At 47.9% G+C, this 20,141-nt stretch overlaps 1 protein-coding gene across 2 annotated transcripts in view; it reads left to right on the top strand.

Annotated features, from left to right (window-relative positions):
- The window catches only part of SPOCK1 (SPARC (osteonectin), cwcv and kazal like domains proteoglycan 1), a 555,545-nt gene that overhangs the window by 455,906 nt on the left and 79,498 nt on the right, over window positions 1–20,141 (top strand). For both annotated transcript variants that reach the window (XM_027096742.1, XM_027096746.1), the window contains one exon: window positions 6,310–6,424. In XM_027096742.1, the coding sequence (XP_026952543.1) occupies window positions 6,310–6,424 (115 nt within the window). The remainder of the gene's footprint in view (window positions 1–6,309; window positions 6,425–20,141) is intronic.

Genomic DNA, 20,141 nt, shown 5'->3' on the forward strand with positions numbered 1-20,141 from the left:
ACAAAATTGTCAACTGTGAACTGTCAACAGTCTGGTTTAAAAATAGACGAGAGGTTGATGAAATACAGCGGAGAAAGCAATTTAAATAAAATGTTAAAAATAATACCCAAAGGGGGCGAGGCAACAGGAAAAGCGCGGTGCGGTGGAGAATGTGAGCAGCGGAGACCTGCGTGAGCACTGACCCAGAGAGAGGTTATTAGCTTTGCTTCACAAATCACAGAGGAGAGAGATTTACTGGCCATTCGCGGGCAAACATTCGCTCGTTCCAACGTGTTGGCGTGTTATGCGAAATGGAAGATTGGTTGGAAAATCTGCTGGCCGTTTATTTTTAAGTAGGTCAACATTTTGAATATTTCTGCCAATTTGTGAAATCTCTGGCTCTTCTTCTGTCTCCTCTGTTTCTGTGATGATTGGGGAAGGCATTTCTGTCCCAGGAGGTCAAGGGGTCTAGAAGCTTCAGCGGTTTGTATTTATTTTTATATTTGCGTTTATATGAATATGGGTTCCAGTACTGTATGTAAAGTCCTTAACTTATTTCCCACTTCTTCAACTCTCCTCCTTTCAATAGTTCTGGCTAATTATTTATTGAACTGCTTTATCATAAAATCAATATAAAGCCTTGAGTTTTTCATATTTCCTCTCTTCTGGGCATGAGTCTCAGCCTATACGTTGGCCAAGTTCTTCATGTCCAGCTGCCCCGTATCCTGAGGCTGCCGTTTCATGTTATCTTCTTTCTTTTTAGGAGAATTGAGCCATCTTGGCACAAGATCTGTGCTTTATGAACCTAAGACAAGGTGATCCATCCCTTAGAGACTCTCTTTTTAAAAATAGAAGGTGTATTAGTTTGCTAGGGCTGCTGTAACAAAGTACCGTGAGTTGGGTGGTTTAAACAGCAGACGTTTATCATCTCACAGTCCCAGAGGTATAAGTCCGAAATGAAGGTGTGGGCAAGGTTGGTTCCTTCTGGGACTGCCAGGGAGAAGCTGTCTCTTGCTTCTTCCAGCTTCTGGCAGCCTCAGACATTTCTCATGGATGGTCCTCTTCCCCCCATGACTTTTCACATCATCTTCCCTCTGTGTGTGTCTGTCTCTGTGTCCAAATTCCCCCTTCTTATAAGCATGCCAGTCATATTGGATTTGAGGCCTCTCTGATGACTTCATTTTAACATGATTATCTCTGTCAAGACCCTATTTCTAGATAAGCCACACTCTGAGATACTGAGGGTTAGGACTCCAACATGAAGGATGTAATTCAACCCATAGCACAAGGTGTAAATCTTTCCCTCCCAGGGGGTGAGCAGGTGGGCAGAACAGGAGTGATTCATCTCTTTTTAGACCAGCTTCCAGTGTTGGCCAGGGCTAGAAGGGTTCTCCCCCGTGGGCCACGGTGACCTTCTGGTGGTAACTCTACATTTATTGAGCTGTGACTCTTTCTGCTTGTGATGGACAAGCTCCAGGGAGCACCTCTGCCTTTGGCCCTTTGTGAACGTTGTAGATTGAATGGCTCTCCACTCCAAACCCATATACTTTGTTTGTACCTGTTTGTTCCTCCTCTATCCCCCAACCCCGTTTTTTTTCCTAAAACGAGGAGTTCTGGGTGTCACTTCCCAAGAATGTCATTTTTCAGTTTGTTTTGAGAGTCCACCTCCAGGCTACAGACTCTTTAAGAGGTAGGCTCACAGGCCACCCTGTTTAACTTGGAGCTCTGCAGACCCTGTTCTGACGCAGGACAACAAGCCCAGGTGGGGCAGGGCAGGGTGGGGTGCCAGCTACCTGGAACCTCAGGACCTGCAGGGCACACGTGGAGGAAGCAGACACATGCTTTCTGAGCAAGTCCTAAATGCCAAGAAACCACCATCCATAATTTTGCCAGTTTTCAACTCCTGTTTTGAGAACACTGTGAGGGTGAAGGTGTGGGAGTTCTGAAGGCTTGTCATTTGGTCCTGAGGTAGGACGGGAGCTAGTGATGTTCCTGTGGTGCTGGGGGACACTTATTTCTCCCTCCCCATATCTCCCTGGGAGGACCCTTTCACTCCCTTGCTCTCTGCTCCCCGCTGCCCCGTTCCCAGGAAAGCTGCCTGTGTCCTGTTGGGTGGGAGCCCGGCATCTCTTAGATCAGGTTCATAGTCACAGCCAGGAGCAGCATCCCTGCGTTGGCCAGGTAACGTGGGCACCTCTTTTTCTCTTGACTCCCATTCTCTTGGCGGGTCTGTACTCAAGGGGTAGCATACCTGCCTTATGTTTCCAAAATCTCTGTGTGCACAGACCCGGGCACACTTCTGCCAGGTCCACCCAGGTCTGTGTGTTGTCTCTGCCTGTAATTGACGGTAAGTGGACCAGGGCTTTCCTAGGCCTCCATCCCCTGCAGGTTGGGAGAGGCAGTTGGAGGTGTGAAGGTCCAAGGCACGCTGTACAGCCCGGTCTAATGGGAAGCCCTGTACTGTGAGGGTTTTGTGTCCTCTCTGGATGAAGCTGGTGCAGTGACCACCTTTTGGCTTCTATATCTGTTCTTGCCCAGCAAGGACCTGGGGAAGAGGGGCTGGGGTAAGAGACTGGTAGGGAACTCCACCGGTGCGACTTGGAGAAGAGCTGTAGGAAGGGAACATGTGTGAGATGCCTGGGTTGTAGGCCCTTAGATGCCTCTGCCCAGAGATATTCAGGGTTCGCCACCCTTCCCAGGGGCGTCCCCACACACGTGCTCTCACTCCTCCTAACCAGCTTCCTCGGGAGATGTGGTGATAATTGGTCCTTACCTGGATAGAAGCCTATAAACTGTGTTTTATGTTTGATCATAAAGTACTTGACACGTAAACATATATGTGTTATTCATATGTTGCCAAAGCTACTAACAAAACAAGAGCCTCAGAATCTAACACCCAACTTATGAAATAAACCCTTCCCGATTTTCACCATGCCTCTGTGGGCCCCCGTATGACGCCGTCCCCTGCCTCCTCTCTGGAGGTGACCTCTATCTTGATGGTGTCTGTCAACGCCCCCCACCCCCCGCCCCCGGCTTCTTTAAAGTAGCTTTTACCACATATGTGTTTATCTCTAAAGAGCACATTTTGAGTTTTATAAAAAAATGAAATTATAGCCTTTTGAGCTTCATTTAAATACCACATATTGTTCTGGAAGATAAAAGGCAGATCTGTGTCCTTGAAACATGCATTTTCACCACTGCAGCTAAATATTGTTTTCTCTGGTGGCCCCTTCCTGGAGTCAGGAAGAGGCCTGGCTGCCGCCACAGACTGAGACAGCGACTGTGCAGGAGCGGGGCCGGGGCCAGCCACGGAAGCTGTGTTACTAGAATCACAGTGCGCGGGAGTCCCTAGGCCAGGCGAGGCCACCCAAGAGGCGGTTGTTCTGGGTACCTGGGAAGCAGATGGGCAGGATTCTGACTCCAGTGATAGACTCGGGTGAGCGGGGAGGCTGAAAGGCAGAGCGTTAAATGTGGAGCTCAGAGACAGGACCAGGGAGTGCTGTGAGTCAAGGATGGTTCATGACGAGCATCTCACACGTTGAGCTCTGGCACCTATGCTCCTTGCGCAGGCAGACTGGTGGCTCCTGGTGGCCGGAACAGAGGTTCAGAGCTGCAGAGTGAACAGGGACCCCATCCTCCTGCCTTTAGCATTCATCAGCTACTGACTGCACACCTACTGTGTGCCAGGGCTATGTGTGTATCATATCATGCCAGGGATAAGACCGCGACTAAGACTTTTCCCTGCCATTAAGTACTTTAGGGTCTAGACGGAAGTCACCTTTTGCTAAAAAGTATGCTGTGGTAGCAAGGGATCCCCAGACATCAGTGGCTTGTGACAGCAAGCATTAGTTCCTTGTTCATGTTGCATGCTGGCTGTGGGTTCGTTTCAGCTCTGTTCCGTGTCCTCTGCCGTCTGGGTCCCAGGCAGAAGGAGCGGCCCTTATGGGACACGTGCCATTTCCATAACAGAGGGAAAAAGCAAGAGGGGAAAACCAAGCAGTGGGTTTTCAAATGTCACACAGACCTGGCTTGGATCATTCCTACTAACCATCTGCTGGCCAGAGCGAGTCATGTGGTCAAGACTGCTGTCACCACAGAGGGGACATCAGATCTCATGACACACGGCCCTGAGCAGAGTGTAGATTCCTCTTCCGGGGAGGCCAGAGAATGTTTGGGAAGAGGATTGCTGTCTATCACAGATACAAGCAGGCAATTGCAGTCACAGTATGATAAGGCTTTATTTAGAGCAAGTCTGTGTACTAATTTTGACTTCATAAAATAAGTTGACATGTAAAAAACAAAGTGTATTTCCCCCTCTAAATTAGCTTTAGGGATTCTGTTGAGAACATAGTATGAGAATCACTAGCCTGTACCTGAGGATTGTTCCCGAGAGCTAGCGCAGGGGAGGGGGGGGGCGGGGCGGGGCCAGTAGCAGTAGTCTCCCCTCTAGCCCTGGGCACGCGCACACAGGCTGTGCGAGTTGAAAAGAAGCTTCTTACACTGGGGACCCACCTGCCGCCTTCCAGCGTTCTCCCTGGTGCCTCTTCTGTCCATTTGGACCATCTGCAGGTATGGCCCATACCTGGGGTCTCTTTTGTGCTGCATCCCTACCTACACACATATCCCTCCTCTCCTCATCGTCACATCCACGTGGTCACACATTTTTTGTTTCCTCACTACGTCCGTCAATCGACGTTTGCGGTCTGGGCCATGGCTTCCTTTCATACGGCCCCCAGCACGCCTGCCTCCACGCTGGGCCACACCAGACACCCAGCAGCGTGCACAAAAGGGAGTTTTGCATCAAGAGGAAGCCAGCTCCCCGTTGGCTCATCTGCCGTGCTCTCTCTGCAAGGGTCGCAGGCGACTGCGTGGCCGACGGTAGGAATTACACGAGTGACTCCAGCATGTGTAGGTTGAAAGCCCGCTCTCCCTATGCTCGGGGTGTAATCAGTGTGGGGACTGAATACCCCGTCGTCTCACAAGGAGCCGGGATTCATCTGAACTCATGTGCTGCTTTGCAAATGCTGGCGGCCTTTTCAAAGGCATGCATTTGTGCTTTCCGAGGGCAAGGACCATATCTCCCCTTTTCTTCCCTTTGAAAGATTCCGCGTGGCACCTGATAAGAGCTGCACGCACCGTGGGTGCTCCGTCCCTTCTGCCCGTCTCCCCTTCCTTTGAACCTTCAGCAGATACCAGCGTGGTTCTGGGCCCGTGGGCCTTTGCAGAAGCCTGATTGATTGCACACAGACCTTGATCTAGAGAATTTTGCAGGTCAAAAAGGGAGGGAACTCTCAGACAACTCCGACCCAGGCCAGTAGCCCAGCCGCATAATTAGCCACACGCGGAGTCCAGTGCAGGCCATCTGTTCTCTCAGTCCCTCCACACGACAGACACAGTGATGGGGACGGTTAAGTGCTTGGCCCTGGAGTCGGTCAGAGGGGGTTTGGAATCCTGGATTGTGCATGTCCTGAGCTTTCACAAGTTATTTAGCCTCTGAGTCTCCATTTCTTATTCCATAATGTAGTAATAATAAAATGCTGTTAATCGTTGTGGTCTTTTGCATCCGTAAAGAACCTCCTTCTCTCCTGCTTGGGTTCCGAATCAGTTGAGACTTAAGGGTAAAGAACTGGAGACAGCGGCCAAAATATGAAGGGGTTGACAGGACGTTGTATGGCTTTGGGGCTTCTAATTTTGAATCCTAGGATTCAGTGGACGTTTCCACCCAGTCCCAGGCTACTTAGACAACCACAGGCATCCTCTGGGGGGAAAGACTGTGTCAAGCTTGGGCTTTGGATGGTTGACGCCAAAGCATTCACTCCTCGCTTGCTCCCGGGGAAACGGCTGGGCCTCACACACCATCCACACTTACTACGTAGATTGTTACCCTTCCTGCCCAGGAAGAGGGTGAGCGGGTGAGCAGCTGAGCGTGACTAGGAGGGCTACACTGGCAGAGCCTCCCTAGTGGGGGTAAGGGAAAGAGTTGGAGCTGCCTTCAGCCTTTTGTCTTTGTGGACCCTCTGGGACTCCACAGATGTTAAGTTTCATCCTGATACTTGCATAACAATGACGGTTGAGTTGACCACTTACTAAACGAAGCCTCCCTGTGCAGTGTTTTTAGATGTTGTTCTGTGCATTTGGGGAAACATAGAAGGCCATTTCTTAGTTAGCATCCTGTAATTCAGACCTTTAACAGAGATGAACTCCTCTTCTCTCTGTCTTTGCTTCTGTGAGCCTAACTGTGGTTAGAAGGGCACTGGCGGTCTCCTAAGGAAGCAGGGGAGGGGTCTACATGACAGTATTCTTAAGGCTTGTTCTGTCTGTCTTTTGCAGTGCAAGTTGGAGTTCCATGCTTGTTCTACTGGCAAAAGTCTCACCACCCTCTGCGACGGGCCCTGTCCGTGTCTCCCGGAGCCCAAGCCACCAAAACACAAGGCAGAGAAGAATGGTGAGTGGGCATCGCAGGACACCCCCTGGAGGGGGGCTGTGTGGTCAGAGCGGCCTGACACGGCCAAGGTCCTCCCTCCCCAGACGCCAGGAACCTGGCCCTAAGCCCTTAACAGAGGCATTCTAGCTCGGGCTGGGGAGACGGTTATGCTCGGCAAGTACCCTAGTCATTTAGGGACGCCAAACTGAACCGCCTTCAGCTGCCATTAAATAGAAAAAGAAGAGCTGAGAGTCTTTGAAAATAATTCTGTTAGACCAAGATATGCACTAGGTTCTTCCAGAGGTCAAATTGGCTATGGTGTAGGAAGGGCAGGGTTTCAGCCTTAAGACCAGGCCTGCCCTGGGGTGCGCCTTGGACATCCTTGAACTCTAATCTCTAAATCCTTTGAAAGGCCCGATTTCAAAACATAGAGTGCAGAGATGTCACGATGATGGACAGTATCCCCGTGCAAAAGCAGTTCTCTACTAATATGTTCTGCCTCTGCCTGGCATGCGACACAGAGCCAGGGGGTAGATGGAAGAAGAAGAACTCCCCAGGCGCTGCGGTTTCTCTTCCATGGCCGACAGAGGCGGCAAAGGTCGGGCTTATCTGGATGTTTTCATGATGGGGAAAGTAATGTTGGCCCACTGGTCTCAGCCCCCTACAAGCCTTCCGCAATGAGACCCAAGATAGAAGTTTGCGTTGGCCTTCTGTGGAGCTGGACTTTCTCAGCTGTAGGGGGCTGTCCCATGGAAAATATTGGACATCGGTGTGTGAGTGTGTGTGTGTGCGTGCACACGCATGTCTTCTAAAGCCTGCAGGTATTTGCGACGGAGGAGAATGAATAGGGTGTAAGTGTTCATCCACTTACCTCTTCCTAAGCTGTTTTGTCTTTTCCAAGGCACATAGATGGAGATGTTCAAGTGTAAATTTGTTCATGGTGATTGCTGGAATGTTGTGTTAGAAGGCTCTTTGGGAGGTTTAACCCAGGATGTGGAAGGACATTGTAAACTGTAAAGCACTGGGGTCACAAACAATCTCCATAGATTATTCTTGGTTACCAAAAAGCTGATCTCATTGCATTTTGGACTGATCATCTATATAACTCTAGGAAGAGATGTTAACTAGGGACTTCCCTGGTGGCACAGTGGTTAAGAATCTGCCTGCCAATGCAGGGGACACGGGGTTGAGCCCTGGTCCGGGAAGATCCCACATGCTGCAGTGCAACTAAGCCCGTGCGCCACAACCACTGAGTCTGCACTGTAGAGCCCACGAGCCACAACTACTGAAGCCTGTGCGCCTAGAGCCCGTGCTCTGCAACAAGAGAAGCCACCGCAATGAGAAGCCCGTGCACCGCAACGAAGAATAGCCCCCACTTGCCACAACTAGAGAAAGCCTGTGCACAGCAACAAAGACCCAACACAGCCAAAAAAATAAAAATTAATTAATTAATTATTTTTAAAAAAGAAATGTTAACTAATCTACACAAGCCTCCTTGTACTTTGGTCAGAAAACCTAAAGCCGTGCTGTGGTAAGCAACTACAAAGCCCACAAAATTAACTTCTGTCTGGAGATATCTTTTTTTAGCGGTACGCAGGCCTCTCACTGTTGCGGCCTCTCCCGTTGTGGAGCACAGGCTCCGGACGCGCAGGCTCAGCGGCCATGGCTCACGGGCCCAGCCGCTCTGCGGCATGTGGGATCTTCCCGGACCGGGGCACGAACCCATGTCCCCTGCATCGGCAGGCGGACTCTCAACCACTGCACCACCAGGGAAGCCCTGGAGATTTCTTAAGAATCTTCTTAGGAAGTCTCAATAGCCTCTCTTATTCCAAGTATATTCTTTACTGCTTTCATTTAGTCTTCTGTTCTGAGACAAGGAAACGAATCCAAGAAAGCCATTTCTACCATTTTGCCTGTAGTTTTCTGGGAGGGCTTCATGGTTCTTTAAACAAAATACAACCCTTGTTTCTTCATGGTGGGTTTGTCACATCTGATTAAATGAGATTCACTCTCAAATATGACTCTCCAGGTATGGCCTTGGCTGTACCATCTATTTGTTCAGTTACTTACTGGTGAAAACTAGAACAAATTCTTATCGAGCCTGTGCAAGAGTAACTACATTGGCATTGAAAGTAAAAAGACTCAGAAAAAAAGTGTCGTTCCAGAATTCTGAGAGGTTAGTGAGAACAAGATTACCACTTGAAAGGGTTTCATTTCCAAATGTTTGTCAAAGCACAGACCACTAAGTTAGTAGTGAGAGATAGGTCAGGAAGAAAGCAAAGACTTCATTATATGCCTATCAGAAATGAGAACAATAAAAAAGAATACCAGCAACATTCTCAAACCAGTGATCAAAATTATGTTTCCGTCATTAGTTCCTGCAGTCCTGTCTAATTATTTTTTGTTCCACTGGCTCTTGGGTCAACTGTCTGCTTTTATGAAGTCATCAGAGTCCTGGAACTCCACACTCTGTCTCTGGTATCATCTGGCAATTATCTAAGAAATATCACCTTGGAAGCCTGTAACAAGGCATCTGTTATTTGAAGTATCCGTCAAACTTGGTACACTTCTTTCCATGAGGCTCTGAGATTGTCCTTTTTCGTTAAAGACCCAATTTCTGCTGTGACGTAAAGCAAATATTTTACATAAGCATGAGGGGAAGCAGGAACTACCTGTTGGTGATAAGACTGAATGTAGTTAATTTATTACATATCCAACAACATCCTAATGAAGGGGAGTATAATCCTCTCTCAGGATAGGATGCTTCACTATTTAATACGGATTTGATCAGTGTTTCCCTGGGGGATAAGGGCATATTACGGGCAGTGAGGGCACTGATAGATCCCTAGGGTCATTATGTGAAATGAAACTTTTAAATGAGGAACATTTTACCTGGACAGAATCAGTCAAGGGAAGGCTGACTTTTTCCTTTAATTTGACGATTCTTTCCACGCAGCTCTCGCGATAGTTTGCGCCAGGCAGTGAGCGCTGCACTGAGGTTGTGGCAGTTGGGGTGAGGAGGGGGTGGATGCACAAGAGGGGTTGGAGGTGAAATGAAGGGCAGCTTTCATCTGGCCACTTGGCTGTTGGGTGAAAGGCGGAGGAGGAGTGCCCACCAGTCCACAGCCCCTTACCTGGCAGCCGCCCCTCTCTGAAGCTGCGGTGGGAGTGGCGTCTAGGGGCAGACGCCATCCATGAGACACACCGTGGCTCTGAACGGTATCCGGAGCAGGCTTGTGTCTGTGCCTATTACAGAAATGACATTTGACAGTCTCACAGATGCAGGTGTGTCAAAAATGTGACATTACTGTTGTTGATGATGACATTTTACCTTCAACCTTACCTCTATTTTGAACCGTGGTTCCTTCTGGTTAATACAAACATCAGTGAAGTCATTTCCAGGTCAATTCTGTCAATTCGGGATTATATCTAAATTCTAGGAAGTAGGGGTGGGATGAGGGCTTATGAGCTACCATATTGGTGTCAGGTGGCTCCTGGTGTGTCTCTTTCTTTGGAATCTACCTCTATGGGGCTTTGCAGTTTTTAATTAGTTGTCCAGCAATGTTTCATCCTGAGTGCAGCCAAGGAGAGATGTTTAAGATCCTGCCCGTGACCTCTGCTCACTCATACCGAGTCCTCTTTCTTTTTTTTTTAAAAATCTTTTTTTTTTTAATTAATTTATTTTTGGCTGCGTTGGGTCTTCGTTGCTGCATGCGGACTTTCTCTAGCTGCGGCTCTAGGTGCACGGGCTTCAGTAGTTGTGGCACACGGGCTCAGTAGTTGTGGCTCACGGGCTCTAGAGCACAGGCTCAGTAGTTGTGGCGCATAGGCTTAGTTGCTCCGTGGCATGTGGGATCCTCCCAGACCAGGGCTCGAACCCATGTCCTCCGCATTGGCAGGCGGATTCCCAACCACTGTGCCACCAGGGAAGTCCCCCGAGTCCTCTTTCTTCTAAGCCTACTCTTCTGAGTTTACTCATCCTCTCACTGCCCCTCCTTGGCCCCCTTCAGGGCCACACATAACTTCTGTGACCTTCTGGTGTCAAGAAAGACTGCGTTGAGTTTGCTCTCTCAAGCCGTCTCTCCTTGGATCTGCCCAGCAGCCATTTCTCTTGCACGCAGAGGACATCTTTGTGAGACTTACCTCAAAATGGGCTTCATATTGGTAGAAAGACACAGGTCCTCTTTGCAGCGGGACCTCCAGCTGTCTGGGGTTTCAGGAGTGCCTCTTCCTGCCCAGGCCCCAGAGCTGAGTTTGGAGACCCGAAAGCTGTGGTGAGCAGAACATTTCCTAGGGACTCACCGGCCTCTGCCTGTTCGCCTTCCTTTTGTAGCCCCAACTGTGATCAGTACTGGATGTGAGTGTCCAAGGTGTGTGAGGCCAGGGCCTAACTAGCTCTCTTTCTGATCTCACTCTGCTTCTTCCAGCCTTTGGCCATTTGAGTTACAGCAAACCCGGTTCTTGGAAATCAAAAGTCTCTCGTCTCAGCTTTGGTTTTGAGATCATTTTTAGGAAGTCAGAGACAAATGGTTGATTTTTTGTGTGTGTTCTCTTTGTTTTTCTCTGGCATCTCTCCTTTGTTGTGGCCCCTGGGGAGATGGTGGAGGGTGGAGTCATCCTTTAATACCTCTGAGTATTTCCTCTCGCACCTCTCAGTTACTCATGACCTTGGACAAGTTACTGAATTGCTTTCTCTCTCATCTCTGTGATACCAGACCATCCTCAAGAGTATAGCCTAATGATTGTCCAAAGGAAGGGGAAAATTAAAAAGAAGGAGATTGAGTCTGGGGGAGAATGGATACATGTGTATGTATGGCTGGGTCACTTTGCTTTGCACCTGAAACTATTACATTGTTAATTGGCTATACTCCAATATAAAATAAAAAGTTAAAAAAAAAAAAGAGGGAGACTGAGGTCTACACATTAAGCCTGGGTTTCTGTACCTTTTCTAAGAGTCTCCTAGGAAAGGTCCCTCCCCAGTTTCTCTTGGTATTTTCCAGTACCCAAGAGCCAGCCCAGTTAGGAAGTCACCTCTCACATCTAATGTTAACCCTTTGGTTCTGGGTTTTGCTGCTGCTTTTTCTTCAGTCCTCAGTAAAGAATATGAGGAATGTCTGAAGCACTTGTTTCTTGATTTCTTTACAGTGGTTGAAATTTTAGGGGTAAAATAGAGGACTGTTAGGGTCTTGAAGATACATTTTTAAACTAGCCCGCCCCATACCTGCTGCTCTCCCCACCCTGACTCCCCTCCCCTCCGCTCGTTCACAGAGACAGACCTCTCCCCTTGGCCTGCGCTCAGCAGCCTTGTTCCCTCTGAAGGAGGGACTCGGAGCTCCCTCATGGCTGAGGTGGAAACTCTGTAGTTGTAGGGTATCAGGTCAGGAAAGATCTCCCCTGTCTTCCTCCATACCACGCACGAGGGGACCCTTGTGTTCCTCGAAGGCGCCTCGGGTTTCCCCACGGGGACCAGGGGAAGGCCGAGTGGGTCGGGCCTCCGACCTCCCCTAGAGTGGCTCCACCTTTATGCTTTACCACCTCCGATCGCATCTGTAGGAAAGGAGTTTGGCACCAGGGAGCCACTGTTCAGTTCCCATTTACCCCAAGAGAAAACTGGAGGTCTATGGAGAGAAGGCATCTCTCCTCAGGTCAGACAGTGGGCAGGTGTGGGGCAGGGTCAGAGCCTGGGCCTCTCGACGCCTGGGCTAGCGCCCTTGTCCCCCATGTGTACTCCCTTAGGTCACAGCCAGCCAGGTCCTCCGCCTAAAGATGGTCGAGGGTCTGGAGCTGAGTTGGGTGGGAGTTAGATTTATTTCTCCGGGGTCTGACGTCGCTTGCCTGGATCCTGCAGTGTGAACCATCAGGCAGCGAGTGTCCCTGTGTTCCCACGAGCAGCAGTGTTTGGAAGGCATCCTGCAGAGTCTCTCCCGCCCGCTCCTCCTCCGCCTTTGGAGGAGAGAGTAGAGCGAACAGCACTGTCTCTAGGGCCAGATCCTTCTTTGCTTCTGTTGTCACAGGTTAGCTTTTGGAGGAGGGATGGGGGCCCAGCCAGTCGGCCTCAGGTGTTCTGGAGACAGCCAGCCGGCCGGCTGGTCAGCGTCCATGAAGCTGTAACTTCCTGGCCTGACTGTGCTGGGAGGTGGGGAAGTTCGTTCCACAGATCCTTCCCGCGGGGCATGCTAAAGAGGAAATAACGACTTCCCTCCAGCTGAGCTCTTGGGAACAGTAGAAAAATAGTCTTCAATGATTTTCTTTTCTCCAATGGTGATTTCAACCTGAGGGCTAGATTCTGGGGGAAAAAGTCCTGGGCTGACAGACGGTTGTCTAATTCCATTACTTATCACAAGTCGAGCTGGGGAAATGTGTTTAAACGGGAACAGGAGGTGGTGCCAAAGAGACGGGATGAAAAGTTCTTCCTCGCTGTGATGTCTCAATGGAAAACTCCTAAAAGGGGCTGCAGAGGCTCCCAGCAAAATGAAGGTTTATCTTTGCAACCACAGAAAGAACATTTTTCTTTAATGCCTGTTGTGTAACAGGGTGAAGGCCTGGGGCTTGCAAACTTGCAATTTAAAAGCGGTTTATATTAACCTTTTCCATACCCGTTCAACTTCGCTCACTGATTATTCAGTACTACATTATGGTCAAAAATTAAACATGTAAAGGAACATTTCAGTTTTAGGGCCTTGTTAATAGAAATGTCATGAGCTTTAAAGAAAAAACAATTGGGGGTTAAGTTAGCAACTGCATCCAAGAAGAAAAACGTATTTGTCAGGACTCTGGAGGTAAATGCCGACTTTGGCTTTGAACGCAGAGTCTTCTTCTGTGAGTTCAGCCCTGGGAAAGTAGACCACAGGTTCTCCTGGTCATTCTGAAGCTTCCTTGGTAGCAACTGATTGGAGAAAGCTAAAGGTGAAAAGAGAGAGAAGGGTAAACTGAGGGAGAGGGTGGCCAGGGTCATAGCTGGAGTCCAGAGAAGGAGATAGAGGTTGGTGTTAGAAATTAATGGCTTTGATAATTCACTCAGATGGCACTCTTCTCCTGCCCTTATTTTTTATTTATAAATTAATACCCATTCTTATATAAAATCCAAGTATTATGGAAAAAGTGTCCCATATTCCCAGTTCTATTAGCTTTCTGTTGCGTATGCTTCCAATTATTTTTTGTAAACATATACTAATATACTTTTAAAACTGTACCCGTCCAAAATCAGGAGCACATTCTACGATATTTTGCACCCTGCCTTTCTTGTGTGTCGTACGTACGTTTTCATGGAGGGTCACATCTATCTGTCTCTCTCCTCCTGCCCAAGCCCCCTGCCCCCACCTTGCTCTCTTTCTAGCCAACCTGCCAGCTCTGCTCCCTTGTACTCCAGACTTAAATATGTAATGACGGCTCCACATTTCTGTTTGGACGCCCATAGGCATGTCAAACTTAGCATGTCCAAAATGAAACTCCGGATCTCCCCCCAAATCTGTTCCTTCTTCCTGTAGTATTTGCCATCTTAATTAATGGCAGCTTCATATTTCAATCTGCTGAAGTAAAAGCAAACAAAAAAAACCCTTCTTCCTCTCATGTGCCACATTATAATCATCATTTGAGTTTACTTTCAAATAGATTTTCAAATATGAGCACTTCTTACCACCTCCACGGTTACCACCCTGGTGGTCCAAGACATCCTCATCTTTTATTTCAATAGCTTCCTAATTAATTTCCTGGCCCCTACATTCTCTTTCGAACATAGGAGTTAAACATTCTGTAAACTGTATGTCAGACTGTATAATTCCCTGTTCAGGACACTCCACTGACTTCCCATCTTGTTAAGAGGAAAAGAGAAAATCCTTTCAGTGACCTGCAAGGCCAAGCATGATGAAGGCCCGGATCAGGTCCCAGTGGGTTTCTCAAATGTGCCGTCATACCCTGCCTCAGCCTGGACTGTCTTTCCAGACATCTGCATGGCTCCTTCCATCAGCCACCCTTCAATCTCTGCACAGACATGGCCTTCTCAGGAAACCCTCCCCAACACTTCCTATCTCTCTTTCCTCCTTTATTTGTCTCCATACCATTTATCACCTTCCAATATATTAGATAATTTGTTTACCTGTTCTGTTTATTGTCTGACTTGCCCAACTAGAGTGGAAGTTATATGAGGGCTTTCTGTCTGGATTTCCAACAGTTATTGGTCAAATGTTGAATGATTCTACCTCATTATTTTTAAAGCATTGTCCATTATCTAGATTTACCATAGATTATAATGTTTAAAATGGCAAAAAAATAAAAAATAAAAAAGATTTACTGTGACAAGAGATCATCTGTAGAAGGTGCTTAATACGCGTATTAAGCCCTTGGTGTATATGTTTAATTCTTCTAACAGCCAAAAAATGTCATCTGTAGTGCTGGTGACAAAATTTGAGATTTGGAGCTTTTCGGCACCTTGCCTAAGGCCACCCAGCTAATAAATGAAAGAGCAGGGATTTGAAGTCTTTCCTAGAACGTGTGCTCTTATCCTCACGTTATACTGTGTTTTTAACCTAAATTGAATATCCACTGAAAGGGAAGACTTCCTTTGGAAAAAGAAAACACACATACACACACACACACACACACACACACACACACACACACACACTCACACATTTTAAACTAAATTTCCCTGTGCTTTCAGTGCTCAGAGAATGCACTCCGTCACTGATATCATAGCCCTCTCTGATGGGAGTTTTCCAAGGTGTCCTCACTCATTTTCTCCTCTTTCTTTCTGTAACGCGCCTTGCTCTCTGAAGTTTATCAGAACCCTGGCACGAGCATGAGCTCACCACTGCGTAGTACGCTTTCCTGATAGCCACAAGTTTCCGACCTAGCTTCTTAAAGATAAAAATTCATTTGTAATCTGTCCTGAAGTCGACTGTTCTTTCATTGCCCTGCTATCTATTGCTGTGAGAAGAAAAGACAGCATCACAATACAAAATAAATTGAAATTATAATCGAAAGAGAGCAAGTGGCTACCCCGTGACCAAGCCAGCTGCTTAGTAAAATCTTGGTAGCTCTCGTCCTTCCTAGGGCCAAGGGTTGTAGTGGGCACCTGGGCCTTGGCAAAGGAAGGGGCAGCGCCTTCCTAGCAGGTGCGGTGAGAAGTAAATGAGCTCAATTTCAACTGTAGATGTAGAGTTCAAAAAATACAGCTGTGTCATCATCATCATAATCATCATCATCTTGATCATGGTTCTCTGTTTAAAAACTCAAATGGCACTTAGACATAAAGGATGCAGGATGTCACTTTGACTATTGAACTTGAGGAATGTATAATGACACCAGATAAAGCTCAGAATAAGCAGTTGTTTGAATATATGGTAATAGATATTCAGATCGCTCGGGAGCATAGCCACAGCGAAAACAGCGAGCCAGCTCTCTTCAGCCTGTGGAGACCAAAAGAGAAGAGAGATCTGAGAGACGCTTCCAAATCATGGTGGTGTCATGATGGCGAGATCTCGTGTTCCACTTCTAGTCCCGGGGCCCCTCTGTCCTGCTTGAAAAGAAGGAGCTTTGCAGGGAGAGACGGTAGATCTCCTTATACAGCGGAGGTTCTGCTTGTGTTTCTCATTATTTCAAGACCTAGAGTGAGCTAACAGAAGAAATACTTTCAGCACAATTTAGGGGCAGTTCCGAGAGGCGGAGGAGGCACCATGACGTTGGGGCCGAGGCGATGATGAGGATGGTCATGGGTCCATAGAATGTAAAAATTGCTGCTTTCAGATTTCCCGGTGATGCAATAGCAGGTCGTTTGGGGGGCAAGTCCTTCATATTTGACTAAACTTCACCATGTAGAAGGCTCTGTGTAAGGAACCAGGGCAGCTGTTCTGTTACATGTCCGCCTGGGAATCTCTAGAAGGCATTTGCACGGGCCTTTTTCCTCCCATCTCATCCTATGAGGTATCCATTTATTTTGGCGTCCTTGGCCTGGTTATGCTTTGTCCAAGCTTGAGTCTTCTAAATGGCCCTTTCCATTACGTCATATGTTGGAGGTGGGGTGTGGCTAAACCCCAGTGAGTCCTCTGTGTTCTACCCTAGCAAGGGATGTTGAGTGTAGCTCCAGCTTCTAAAATCACCTAGGCAAGGGGCACTCACGCTATGAAACCAGATCTAGAAGATGAATGTCAAAGAGCAGAAAATTAGTGCTGACAGGGGGTTTGATCAGAATTGTGATCACGTACCAATGCACAAGGCCAAGTAATACTCCAAAAAAAAGAGACTTTCAAAACATTACTTGAAACCAAGTTGTTGTTTTTTTTTAAATAGCCCCTTTGGGCTTCCCTGGTGGTGCAGTGGTTGAGAGTCCGCCTGCCGATGCAGGGGACACGGGTTCGTGCCCCGGTCTGGGAAGATCCCACATGCCGCGGAGCGGCTGGGCCCGTGAGCCGTGGCTGCTGAGCCTGCGCGTCCGGAGCCTGTGCTCCGCAACGGAAGAGGCCACAACAGTGAGAGGCTTGCGTACCGCAAAAAAAAAAAAAAAAAAAAAAAATAGCCCCTTTTATGGGGGTTGCTAGTCCTATGGAACTGCTACCCTGAGGGGTATTACTGAGGCTGAAGAGGTCTAGATCCCTGTCCCTACATCCCTCCAGATCTTAGAACCTGGGAGACGCTGTCCCGAACTAGGCTAATCCTGTGGGGCGTTCAGAGCTTCACGTCAGTAGCTTGGAGAGAGTAGAATCGTGCGCCCTTATTCCTTTAGCCTGATCTGCATCTGGATCCCAGTCTTGACTCGATTCCTTCAGGACTTCCCCAGGCTTCAGGCTCTGGCATCTGCACTTCTCCCAGAAGCCCTCCCCCACTTCTTTTCCCCAGGTGTTGAAGGGTGGCTGCTGTGGGGTCCCTTCCCTACCGGGCTCCTGTCTGTGATTCTGCACCTGCCAGTCTGTCCCCTTCACCTGGATCTTCTGTCCCAGCTTTCCCTTCAGCTTCCTGCTGTGAGCACCGTGCCCAGCACATGCATGGGCCAGTGGATGGCACAGATTGGGCCATCTTCAATCATTTGTAGAACAAATTAACTGAGGAAATGTATAGGCTCTTAAGGTTTTCAAAGGACTTTGATGTACTTGAGCTTGTGGATGTTGCAGCCCTTGAAAAGGCTGGGGATTGTAGGTGAATTAGGTCCCTGAGTTGAAGAGGCCGGCTCAGTGATTCTGAGACACCCGTCTCTGGCCTTCTTTGCATCAGACACTCTGGCCTTCTTTGCATCAGACATTCAGATTCAAGAACTGGGTGAGCTCAGGCTGGAACGTAAGTGCTGTGTGTGTTCCTGGCTCCTGTGGTTTGGGACAGATGGCGTCATCCAGCCTGAGCTCACCCAGTTCTTGAATCTGCCTGTATCCTGCCTCCCCAGCTTAGGAAGAGGGCTCAGGTTGCCTCGGGAAGCAAATGTTTTTTGCCTTGATGACAGAAGCATAGCATCCTTTGGGATAGAACATTCTGTTCAGTTCATGAACGGGCTCTCCTGAGAACATTCCTAGGCAAAGGAGGGAGTATCTGGAGATAGCAAGAGTTTGTTCTCATTTGGGTTGAGAGCTTCTGGTGCAAGAACTGTACATACTTCTGTTGTGAGATAGCTGGATTAAATACTGATTACCTCTGCGCCCAATAGGAAACTTACCTATTCAGGAAAAATGTAGTGAACTAGAACAACACTGATCTGTGACTTCATGTACCTTGCTTCTGAAGGCCTCTAAGCCCTAATTAAAATTAAAATGTAGGGCTTCCCTGGTGGCGCAGTGGTTGGGAGTCTGCCCGCTGATGCAGGGGACACGGGTTCATGCCCCGGTCCGGGAAGCTCCCATATGCCGCGGAACGGCTGGGCCCGTGAGCCATGGCCGTTAGCCTGCGCGTCCAGAGCCTGTGCTCCGCCACGGGAGAGGCCACAGCAGTGAGAGGCCCGCATGCCACAAAAAAAAAAAAAAAATTAAAATGTAAAGCTTAAGGCAACACTCTGACAGCTGTTTTGTTTTGGTTTGTTTTTTTCCTAAAACTGAGGGCAGTGATTGAGTCTGGAGGTAGTGGTGAGCAATGTGTCTTCATCCACCCAGCATCCGTCTGTCTGTTCATCTGTCCATCCATCATCCAGCCAGCCAGCATTTATTAAATACCTATTCTGTGCCCAGGTCCTGTGCTGTCCCTCCTGTAAGCAGATGAGAAGAAATCAACACCAAACATATCGATAATTTGTTATTTCAGTATCTGCACAGGGAGCTCACTTCTGTCCCAAGGTAACAGTTGTCTATAGGGCTGAGCTGTTTTCCATCCCATTTTATAAGTCTGGGACTCCAAAGGCTTTTTTAAAAATTATTTTCCGAGAGCTTTGTTAGAATTTAGACCTGCTGTTGCAGTCCCAGGGGTCAGAAGAGCTAGACTTCACCTCACATGGTTGAGACAAGGAAACTAATCTAACTTAAATATCATCTATCCACTAGAGTGTCATAACCTTGAAAGCAAGGATTATGTCTCATTTATTTGTCTTTATATCCCTAGCATAGGGTCTGTGGCATGAGTGGACACAACTAAGTATAAACATAAATGTGTACCATATCTGTTACCTATTTAATTAGAGCAATATTTAAATAAATAAATATCCAGGTTCAGTTTGGTGCCTTTCTCCTTCCTGTCTGTTGTGAGTTATTATTCTTTCTATGTACCGTGGAGACACATCTCCTCCTCAGTTTCATCTCAAACTTCTGATTTGGGTCTAAAATGTCTGCATTGTTTTACCGAGTCTTTTCTGTGATAACCATCCTGAATACTTGGCTCTTTGGGGTCCTGTGTACATGGTTTGTTGCCTCCTTGTCCATGAGCAGCAGTTAGGGGAGAGATCCCGGTCAAGGTCACTAGCATACCTGTTGCCCACAGAAGGGCGCTCCCCATCTGACCTCCCATGGGTCTTCGTGTGCATCTTCAAGTTCTGATGCAAACACATTTGTAAGTCCCCTTATTTGCCCTCCAGGTTACATATGATGGAACTTGCCAGGAGGCTAGTGTTGTAAACTAGCAGACGCAGGGGCTGGGGGATTAGACAGCTGTGTGATTGAAGTCCAGCCCCAAAGCTCCCTGGCTGTGTGGCTTTGGGCAAGCTACTTCTCTGAGTGTCCGTTTCCATATCTGTAAAAGCAAAGAGAATAAGGCCTATCTTGAGAGATTATTATAAGAATGAAATAAACTCAATGAGATAATTATGAAAGCTGCTGGTTCTGAAGGATGCTCAGTGAATATAGGTAACACACACACACACACACACACACACACACACACACACACACGAGTAACCTGGTCTGCTGTTTATGCAGTTTGGTAACACACTGCCTTCTGAAACACCTTTGCATTCTAGAATCAGTCTTGCCAACACTAGCAGGTACTGTCAGTTGTTGATCCTGTACCCATTCAATTCTGGTTTTCTTTAAGGAAAACCAGAATTCTTAGTCTCTCAGTCTCTCTTCCAGCTGGCAGTGTGGCCTAGGGAATCAGTCCTGGTCAATGGAATGCAAGTAAAGTCTTCTGGAGATTTCTGAGAAGGCTCCTGCTTTCATGAAAATCAGAGGTTTGAGTGGAGCTGTGGCAACCATTTTGTGACTACAAGGTGACAAACCCAAGAATTCCCATTAAGGATGAGTGGGCAGGAGCTTAGAAAGTGGGCAGTTGTGACTCTGATTCCCTGCCTGTCTCCTAACTTATGTCACAAGGTGAACCTCCAAGGGCTTATGCCACT

The sequence above is a fragment of the Aethalodelphis obliquidens genome, unplaced genomic scaffold, assembly GCF_003676395.1.
Source record: "Aethalodelphis obliquidens isolate GAN/ISIS:26980383/991018 unplaced genomic scaffold, ASM367639v1 scaffold4, whole genome shotgun sequence".
Taxonomy (NCBI): domain Eukaryota; kingdom Metazoa; phylum Chordata; class Mammalia; order Artiodactyla; family Delphinidae; genus Aethalodelphis; species Aethalodelphis obliquidens.